Here is an 11,107-nt window from a genome sequence, read left to right on the forward strand (position 1 = left end):
GTTGGGCAGTTTGGTACGATATTTTATCTGTTTACATTTTTAAAGTGCCCCATACAACCGACATGTCCTGCTCCATTCCTGGGCCAGCAGGGGGCGTCAAACTCGTTGTTGACCTGGTATGACCCAACGTTAGGGGTTTGGGTCCAAACGCTCTCACTAAAACGCCGGACCATAAAATGGCGTACCGAACTTCCATACCACTCATGTGTTGCTGAATACTTTATACTGGGCAATATTTGTTGCTTATGGAGGTCAATAAAACCTGTCTGGCACTTTCTGGTTCAAAATCCAATTTTTTGTGTGAAATTGAACCCAAAAATCTGGCTAATCATACGTAATTAATCATAGGTGGTGATATAAGAGGGGAATAACTTTTTCAAATATGGCTGGGCTGGTTGGATAAATAGTTACTTAAATATTGCATTTTTTTTTTTTTTTTACAAAAGTTAGGATGGGAGTCATGAGTTTATGAAGTTTTCTCTTGATTCTGCAGATGTGAACAGTTGGCTTGTAACGTTTGGGTTTCATCTTCACAACACCATCCCCGGGTTTCCCGTTCCAAAGTTCGATCTGAGCATGCCCTCCTATGAGCTGAGGAAGAGTCAGCTGTGGGACGACCTGCCGGTGGGTAAAACGCCGAGCTCTTTTATTTACCAAGCAGATGCATAGAACCTGCAGCTAATACACAAAAATATTACTTTGTTTACCTCGCTGTCTTGAAGGTGCCATCCCTTAATTAGCCTGCCATGTATTTCATGGAATATCCACCTTAATTGGTCTATTTTTGTATAATAATTATAATCATATAACTAGAAAGTGTGTTCCTCCGCCTACCTTCGGTTAATAGTTGAAATGTGTTCATGCTGTCTAATTTTATATGAAATGCTGCTGTTAAAACCGTCTTTGATGTTATTTATGCAAGAAATCCTTAGTCTAAAACCTTAACACTCTCACATAAAGAAAATCATCAGGGATTTATCTACATTAGAGTTAAGAACATGGCTTAAAAATACCACTGCCTCAAATAGGGATAAAAAACAGCAGCTCTGTGAAGCCGAGCAGTAGCTGGTTCTAAATGGCCTAGAGAGTCGGGTTCTGCCATGTTCAGGCGTTAACGTTTCACTGCACTTTTCCTACAGTCTATCTCTGGGGTCCAGCAGGAAGTAACCAGACAAGCGCATTCTCTCTTGTCATTCGAGCGGCTGCCAGAAGTCCATCTCAGCCGAGGTCGAAGAGGTGAAAAGCCTTGGCTGTGGTTCTCGGCTGCAAAGTCTCCCATCGGAAGAGCTGTTATGTTTGCCATATATAAAGGCAGCGTCCACACGAACACGCTCAACGTGGCGAGTGAGGACTGCATCAAGGTTGCGACGATCCTCAATAACGCTTTCTACCTGGAGGACCTCCACTTCACCATAGAAGGACGGGACACGCACTTCTTTGTGAAGCCAGGCCTCCCGGACGCCGACCTCGCCGCGCTGCACCTTACCAGCGGACACAAGACCCTGGAGAACGGCATCAACGTGACGGTGTCCCAGTCCACCACCGTCATGGACAGCAGGACTCGCCGCTTCGCAGACGTGGAGATCCGCGCCGGAGCTCTGGCTTTTCACATCCGCTACGGCTCCACGGTGGACGAGGAGAAAGTGCGGGTGGTTGAGCTTGCACGTCAACGCGCCCTGGCGGGGGCGTGGGCCCGAGAGCAGCAGCGGGTGCGTGACGGGGAGGAGGGGGTTCGCCCCTGGACAGAGGGGGAGAAGAGGCAGCTGCTGAGTGGTGGGAAAGTGTTGGGATACGACGGGTACTACGTGCTTTCCATCGAGCAGTACCCGGAATTAGCAGATAACGCCAACAACATCCATTTCCTGCGGCAAAGTGAGATTGGGAAAAGGTAACAATCCGAGGTGCATTACCTGCCAAAGAAACTCAGTTTTGGTAGTGAAATCAATGTGGAAGAAATGAAACAGCTGCTGTTATGTACAGAGTGTGGCTTTGTTTTGTAAAAAAATAAAATAAAAAAAAGAAACAAGTAAAAAAGAAGGAGAAAAAGAGGTCAAAAGCAATGCTGTGCATTGTGACCTACAGACTTCAGAGTAAATGTACAACTTACACGAAGCCTTAACATGGCAATTACAGGTCAGTTCCTCTGTAGCACAAGCCTTCTGGACTCGGGACTCCAAAGCAGAGGAACCTGGATGTTTTTAACCAGACGCTGAGCTTATGTAGGTGTTTTATGTTTGATTTTTTTATGTTTTCATCTGGAAACGTGTGGTTGAACAAGGTGTCAATGGAACAGAGGAAATGTTTACATTATGCATACCTGCACTTCTCTAGAAGTACCGGGCTCATGGATCCACGTTCCTAGAGCAAGCAGCGTTCTCAAGCAAATATTTGTTTTTAAAACCAAGAGACTTCTGATGTTTATTCTCACCAGACAACCACTATGTATACCAGATTTAGCACTGTAAAACATCAATATGTCATATTCTCTTTAAAATGCTTTTAAATGGAAAAAAAAGATGTTTCAATACCTAAAATAGTAAATGTGGGAGAAAAAAAGTGCAGCGAAGTTGTGATGAACTTTGTTGAGGATGTGGAGCAGCACAGGTGTGTCTTGGATATCACAGGGACACCATCTTTTGTAAATGATCCAAGAGTTTTATGCAGTTTTTTTGTTTCTTTTTAAGAAACCGAATCAATGTCTGTACAAGTCATTAACAGTAATTTATGTTGTGTTTATACATAAATAAAGTCAAGCTGGTTTTAATTTCACTCTTGATATATTTTGGGATTTTTTCATTTCCAGGCTGTTCACACAAATGGAACAGCTTCAGGTTTCCAACACTCTGTCCATTTAATTATCCAGACTTTTTCAGATTTATTTGGGTTTTTTTATTACATTTATGTTTTATAAATCCTGAAAACAAGATGCTGAGTTTAGCTTCTAAAACAGTTTTGTTTTTTTTAAATCAAATTTTTGACAACTCAAATTAGAAATCTCAAACATTAATATTATCTAGTTAGATTTAATCATAAATTTTATGTTTTTGCTACCTTTTCTCAAAATCACCATCAGCTTTATTTGCCAAGTTTGTTCACACAAACAAAACATTTGACTTGGTTCCTCTTTGCTGTCAGTAACAACATTCAAAATATAAATTTATCAAAAAGGCAAAATAAAATGTTTTCAGTTTCCTTTCCTGTAATATTTGTGTATATAGAGTTTTTATAAAGTGTAAAACAAGATTGAATTATTGCAAATATGTGTTGTGTTGGGGAGAAGATGCGTGGGGAGAAAACACACCCCTGGGGTGCGCCACTGCTGATGGTCCTTACATGGGAGACGAAGTTCCCTTATGTAAAAAATATATATTTGAAAGAAAACTATTTAAAACCAAACATGCAATCCAGCTGAGATGTGGCAAACAAAAAAAAAACAAATTAGAGAGATTTAATATAAATTCATGTAAGAAAATCTACTTTTTCATCCCTTAGACAGTAAAATAAATGTTCAGGCCTGGAAAACGTTTCCAGACTGAAGCTTTGACAGACTGTCAGTGAAACATGTTCATAAACGGTGATGTATCTCTAACACAAAGTCAGCTATCACTTCCACTAAATTTAATATTTACTGGGCATAATGATTTTGACATGGCTTCATGTCCAACAATAAATATTTCATCAACACAAATATTTCATGAAGTCATCTTACATAAACAAGTCCAAACAGAGGTTGGCAGAACGACATTTAGAATTAAAATAATTTCATAATTCTTCTGGATGCTCTGGTTTTTAACCACTGTCTATTTCTTACAAATAAATTCTTCCACTTTAAAACATTTTTCAAAACGAGAGGAAAACAACTTAAGCAAGCGTTAATCAGTCACTAATTTGAAAATCATCAAAGGAAGTCTTCCAAACTGGCGATGTATGAATAACAAGCGGTTTTAAATAAAAAATAAACACCACAAATTGCATTAATGATTGAAAATACATCCTTTGAGCTACAAAGCCAAAGAAGACAAATGCAGCTCCACTTTGAAGTCAGCTGCTTGAAGCTGTTCTCATCTGAAGTGTGTGAACCGTAGCTGAAGGGATTCTGGATGTAATTTACCTGGAAACGAAGCTGTTGACTGAAAACCGCAAGCTCACCGAGGGTCACACTCAAATTTTTAGGTTTGGGTTTATGTGTATCTTTGATTGTTTAATCGCTTCCAAATGACATTTGCTTTGTGATCAGGATTCCCACTGATCACCAAGAGCTGTTCATCAAAGTGCAGAACGGTTTCTGTGATGGAATGCATAATTCTGAAAACAGGCCCTTCATAATAAAGCGCGCTCCGTTTCGTGGCAAACTTCAAACAGCATCCCAAACCAAATGGGAGCCGAACATTTTCTGCACACAAGCTGCTTCCTGCTGTTACTGTTTGACCTTCTCTGTGCTGCTCAAGTGTCCCCAAGAATATCTGAATATTAGAACTGATTGAAAAATCTTGACATAATCTGCTAAACTAAATAATTTGAAGAAATGCTATATTGATGGTTCCATCACATTAGTATAACAATTAACTTATTTTAGTCTCTTTTTGTATTTATAAAGTTTTTTATAAATCTACCAACAAAACAACAGAAACATCAGAAGATGCATCAAGAAATGGAAGAAAAACAATCCGTATTTTTTTACTTTTTCTGACATGTGGTCTGCATCATGAGACCCCCATGAGCCATGAGATAGAACATTTTGCTCATCCTTCTTTATAAAACAGCGAAAATCTCAGACGAGACAGAAAACACCAATTTTCAAGAATTTCCACAGATTCTTAGATTTAGGGCTTATTCATCTAAAGAGCCAATTTCACCCTCAATAGGCTAAATAAAACTTGTTTAAATGATACCTGATCTTTTAAAATAATAAAACTTTGTTGTTTTTTTTTATAAATATCTACTAGATGAAATAGCTTATTTTTGAAGTACCACCATTTTATTTTTATTTTTAGGTTTTAGAATAAACTTTGTGGAAGAAAAAGAATAAATGCATTTGCTTATATGGGATGTTAGCATTTCCGGAAAATAATAATAAAAAAAAAAAGTATGTTTTTCATTATTTTAGTTCAAATTGAGCCATCGAGGAAACTCCAAAGAGCCACTTGTGGCTCCGGAGCCGCAGGTTGGAAACCCTTGGTCCGGAATGCAGGCCGGTGTTTTCCCACTCTGGTTGCTACATTTATGTTCAATATGAGAACTACTGAAAACTCAGTGTGTGTGAACTGGTGCTACATATAAAAAAAAAATAAAAAAAAAACTATTGAATTGAATTCATGTTGATTTACCAGCGAGTTGATTTTTGAAGATGATGTTGAAAACGAATCCAGTGGTAGATAAACTGGATTATACTTAGGATCAAAAGAAAAACAAAGCTGTCAGATGCATTTAAATAATTTTCCTCCCACTTCATAAATGTGCATTATTGTGTAGGTCTATCAAACTATTAAAGTTTGGTGCTGTAGCCAGACATAATCTGAAAAGATTTAAGGAATATTATATTTAGCACGGCGCTGTACCTTTTAAATTACACCAACCCCCCTCAGAGAAATCCTCTCACTCAAACTACGCATTGCTAAATATGAAGGCCTCACATATTTCTTTGCCCTCTGATGCTCTCTAGTGGTACAAAGTGCATGGATCAGAGTCATCCAGCGGACTCTTTATCTCCTGGCTCACCTGTAACGGCTGCCGATGCCGCGCTCCCAGAAAGGTCAGAAAACGGCGCTGCTTTGAGCTCCAACTTCAAACAATCATGTCAACTTCTTGTGATTAAAGAGCCAGATGTTGGGAGCTAAACAATCACTTCTGGAAACTCCAGGTTAATTTAAAGAGACATCAAATGGAATAGCTAAGCCAGTGATATTAGAATAAACCGCAGTGCTGCTGCAGTATCTCACTGTGACCACACTAAGTACAGCCAAGAAACAGCGTGCTATATATCACTATGCACTGCAACTAGACCGACTTCAAAGGCTGATATAAAAGGGATGGCACTTCTTTGCAAAAACATCAAAGAACCAAGAGAATTGTGCAACAACCATAGCAGAGAACTGGGAAAAAAATCAAGCAGTTTCCATGCTTCAACTGAGCTTCTACTTTAGATAAAGAGCATCCATATAGAATCACGCTTCTGATCATGAAAATCATTTTACATCTTTTGATTTTGTAGATTTGGCACAGGTCTGGAGGTAGAGATTGTGCCATAAAGTATTTGTTCTAAAGATAAAAACTTGGATTTATTCAGCTTTTGATGGGTTGGTCGCAGTGTTGGAAGCAAATCAGGTTTGATTTTGCAGCAATTTATTTTTTTTTATTTTGAAGATAAAGACTTTAAAAATGGAAGCTCTAATTATAAGCTGTCAAAAATTAATAATGTAAGACATGAAACTCCAGTTATTTAAAATGAAGATGCCATTGGAGATTTACTAATTAATGTGAAGTTGGAAGGATCACAAGGAAAAAAAATCTCCAGATTTTTAATAAAACAAATGAAACACTAATATAATCCAAATCACTTCAGGTTCACTGTTTAATGCATGTTCAATAGAGCTTTATGGTATTTATGTGACAGCTTTATTCATTTATTGTGTTAGATTTGTGTTTACAGCTGATGTGTTACAGTTCAACAAGCAGCCAATGCAAGTGTGAATTCATTGTTCATTCACTTTTATGGGACAGATTGTGGACCCACTGCTTTCCACAGACCTGGAAGTAAGATCATTCATTTAGAGGTGTAAAAAAATTCATGCAAAAGTTTTTTTTTTAAAAAATATGGGAATTATTTAGTTTCATTTGCCCACTTAAAAGAAAACTATCCACAGAGTTACACCCACTATTTCTATTTGCAAATGTTTTCCGAAGAGGTGACAAAATGTGGGATAAAAGCAGCTCTTGGTGCACAGACAGTGTGTGAACAACAGATGTTCAGAGAAAATCCGGCTTTGTTCACTTGTGATCACAAGCTTTCTGGTAGTCTTTGTTCCCCACATGGCAAGATAACATTATACTTTTATAGAATAGAGTCATGGAGAATTAAACCATAAAAAGAGGCTAGCCTAAACATCTTATTTAGGAAAAAAGAATATTATCACAACTGGCAGATTCCTATACTCCAAAACAATGGAACAGTATTTTAACTCTTATAGATTTCTTCTAATAATAATTTATGTCAAAAGCAGTTTTCAAATAATGAGGAAAAAAAGCTGTCCAAACCAACTGGGCCCTGCATGGAGAACTAATTGATATTCTAGTTAAATCTTTTATTACCCGTGATTAATCATATTTTTTGGAAGGTTGAGTCCAACTTCAATAGCTCCACTCCGGTCTGATTAATACCTGCCCTGGAGAGTCAATAAATCACTTCAATAGAACCTTTCTGGAAACACGAAGCATTTTAGGAAAACAACACACCACATTGAGATCTTAAAACAGACGAGAAGCAAGGTGACCGAAATCCATCCGCCTGGAAAAGCTTCCAGATTTATTTCCAAGTCTTTGGAATCAAAGTAAGAGAAAATATCCACAGACTGGAAAAAAAGGAGAAAAGGAAAAAAGGAGAGGCCAGCCAACCGAAATGACTCCAAGAGAACATCAAGAACATCAAGAACACTATACTCTGACCAACACAAAAACAAAAAATCACCTCCATGATCAGACACTTGGAGGATATTTTGAGATATTTCATAAAGTATGTGTCACATTGCACCAACCAGAGAGCTAACGCAGCATTTCAAACAATGAACATTACAGTTAGTCAAACATGGTGGTGGCAGCATCATGGTCTGGGCTATTTTCCCGAACTGAGGGAACAATCAACTTTCTATCAGAAAATCCTGAAGGAAAATATCTGACAGTCAGTTTGTAACAACTTTATCCTTTCTTTCCTTCTTTCTCCCAGTCAAACATACTTTCACAGAACTAAAGCTGAAAATATCTCACAATGGTGAAAAGCAGTTACTACCAAAGTAATTACTGAAACTCTACACCATCTCAACTACTTTTTACATAGAGTCCATTTAAATTTACATTTTAATAGAATTAAAAAAGCAAAAACAAAACAAATCTGTAAGGGAGTAAATACTTTTGCATAAAGCTGGATAATAATTAGTCCTAACTGGGTGGAAAACCTGCAGAATGAACATGCAGGTCACACGCCGACACGTTTGTTGTTTTATTTTTCCCCTGTTTGATTTTTGAACACTTTTCACGGATAAGAATGTTGACATTTAAAATGATGGGCTGAGAGCTGAAAAATGATTAAAAGTTATATTAAGATCACAAATCATAGCTGGAGGCAAGGCGCGCTGCTTGATAAAAACATCCCCGCAGCAGGAAATTATGACTGCAGAGTTCAAAGACATGGAGGGGAGACAGTTATACGAGTAAACTTTCACAGGAAGGGTTCGCATGGCAGCCAGAACAAAAACAGGACATCTCCCCGCTTCCTTTTTAATCCGCCTCAAACTCAGACCTCCGAGATGACTCATAAAGACACCTGTGTCCTTCCATCGTGATGGACGGGTTTGTTAAGGCTCAGAAAATCTGCAGTGATGGCTTCATGTCATCTCAAAGACTTCATCCATCATAACCCGTCTCCACTAGAGTCCCATTTATCCCGGCTAAATGGGAACAAGAACAAAGCTTTTTGGGTCCGCCGCTGCTCCTCATGCTAGGCTCGTACCTTGTCCCAATTCAGAAATAGCTGCTTATTACCATCCCTCTGATCTTCTTAGGACTGCTGCACGCGCTGATGGGACTCAACTTGGTTAAGTCCACAAAGAGCAACAAAAAAAACACAAAGCTAATGATCTGGGAGGTTCACAGGGCGGACTGTGAAATCTTAGTTTTTCACTGAAGAAACCGGCTCAACGGTTCTCCTAAACGGCTGCTGTGACTGACGGCGTGTTGTGGTGGAGGCCATCGAGCTTGTCATTATTTTCCACAGAACCCGCCACCTGAGACCCAAAGCAAACAAACAGTTCCCATGAACTTTGTGTGACAGCTGATATTGCAGGTGTAACAAGGCTGCGTTTCCAACACGCTGTCCTCAGCAGCTCTCAACCCGCTTTCTACAAAACAAAGAAGCTTTTTCTCTGGAAACTGTTGGAGCGTTTCACAGAATACTCTCAGAGCCACTGAGATGCAGTAATGAGCAGAATTAAATATTAACCAAAGTGCAAATATTTACAGATGAATGACCTGCAGACTGGCAGCAGTGATTTCCAAAAAGCATGTGGATGTGTTCATAAAACATTTAAAACACACACACACACACACACACACACACACACACACAGAGGGGAAAAAAAAACTTTAAAATTGCATCTAATTCATTATTAAGCCACGAATAAAAATTATTTTAAAAAATGTGATTTTTTTCCAAGAAATAAAAGAAATACTTTTATCATCACGAGTCTCCAGATGAGACATTTCTGTAACGTCCACGCCAGAGCAGGGCGGCAGGTCGTTCTGTGTAAAGAACAGAGCAGGTCCATCTGTTATGTAACAGCAGGTTGTTTGATTCATCACAAATATAACAGTAAACAGTAAAGAAGACCTTTGACCGGGCATAGAGCTGTCCACAAACACTCACAATCTAATGTTACTAACAATAATTATGATAATCCAAGAGGTTCGCAAGAATTTTGAAAAGCCAGAATATTTAAATTTAAATGGGTTTTATTTTACTAAAGTTTAAGAAAACTTTAAAAACTCCAATCTGGAAGGAAATGTTTCAGTTGATGGTTTAGTTGGTAATTGGATTGTTGCTCATGATTCTGGACTCGGTTTCAGTTTCTAAAGATGTTTGATGTTTCGTTTTTAAAGCAACCACTGGTTATCATTTTTCTACTGCCGTCATCATGATCAGAAAACTGTTCATAATGAGACTGAATATAAAACAAATTTTGATAGTTTGATAGTTTCTGGTGTAAAGACATTTTTAAAATATGATCAAATGTCTGCATAAGATTAGAAAAGAAAATGGAATATATTTTGTGTAAAAGTGCTCATCTTGTTTTATAGAGACATGTAAATATAACGGCAACAAAAGTGTTCACACTCCTTCAATGTTTCTGATTTTGTTACATTACTGATTTTAGCATCTTTTTCTCTACACTCATATGATCTCATTATATCTTAAACTCATATTGCTGAGGTGTGCTGGGTTGCAATCACACCTTTAAATCATCTCAGGTATATCTTCACATGCCTAGTGAAGACATACCTGCTTTACTTGGTAAACCTGTTTTGAGTATTTTCCTCCTGTCCTTTCCTTTCTTCTCTGCAGAACCTTTCAAGCCGAGTCAGATTGGTTGGTCAGCCATGTTTAGGTTCACTCTAGTGCCACTCAGGGACATTTCAATTCTGTTTATTTATATAGAGCCAATTCACAACACACATTGCTTGAGACACTTTGACACAGTTGAGATTTTTTTAATTATTTAGTTTTCTTTGTAAGGAAACTCAGCAGATTGCATCAAATCAGTGACTTGCACTAATCCTGTAGTAGTACGTAGCGACAATAGACAAACACTCGCAAACTCATCGACTTTGCACTAATTCCTCATCCTAAGTATACACATAGCAACAGTGGAGAGGAAAACTACCCTTTGACAGGAAGAAACCTCCAGCAGAACCAACTGAACTGAAGCTATAAGAAGCTTCTGGTCACTACATTTAAGGCCTGATGGCCGACTGGAAGCAGCGCTCATTTCTGTGGAGTTACTAACAAACATCTTGAACATGTCAATCCAAAATGTTATGTGTCCAATCATTTTTTTTTTAAAGAAAACTTAACACAAACTGGTTCTAAATAAGTCTTTCACGTAAAAAATGTAAAAGTGGAGGGAGGTCAATACGTTCTACTGGTTCTGTAGATGACAGGTGGTTTTTCCTTCACCAGAACAACCATGGAGTTAAACAGTCAGGAGGTTTTAGACCTGTCCAACTGATCTCCATTGAGGAGGAAGGAAAAGAGAGCAGAAAGAGAAACAGAATGAAAAAATCAGAACTACCTGTTGGCTTCTGCTGCAGATGACTTTCTCCTGTAAGCTGCAGTGAAGGT

The 11,107-nt window shown here is 38.3% G+C and overlaps 1 protein-coding gene across 7 annotated transcripts in view; it reads left to right on the forward strand.

Annotated features, from left to right (window-relative positions):
• The window catches only part of si:dkey-237h12.3 (teneurin-3), a 199,105-nt gene extending 196,336 nt beyond the window's left edge, over positions 1 to 2,769 (forward strand). For all 7 annotated transcript variants that reach the window (XM_016670914.1, XM_016670908.1, XM_016670909.1 and 4 more), the window contains 2 exons: positions 494 to 624; positions 1,140 to 2,769. In XM_016670914.1, the coding sequence (XP_016526400.1) occupies positions 494 to 624; positions 1,140 to 1,892 (884 nt within the window). In that variant the 3' untranslated portion in view covers positions 1,893 to 2,769. The remainder of the gene's footprint in view (positions 1 to 493; positions 625 to 1,139) is intronic.
• The last annotated feature ends 8,338 nt before the right edge of the window (positions 2,770 to 11,107 follow it).

Source organism: Poecilia formosa, unplaced genomic scaffold (assembly GCF_000485575.1).
Source record: "Poecilia formosa unplaced genomic scaffold, Poecilia_formosa-5.1.2 Scaffold39, whole genome shotgun sequence".
Taxonomy (NCBI): domain Eukaryota; kingdom Metazoa; phylum Chordata; class Actinopteri; order Cyprinodontiformes; family Poeciliidae; genus Poecilia; species Poecilia formosa.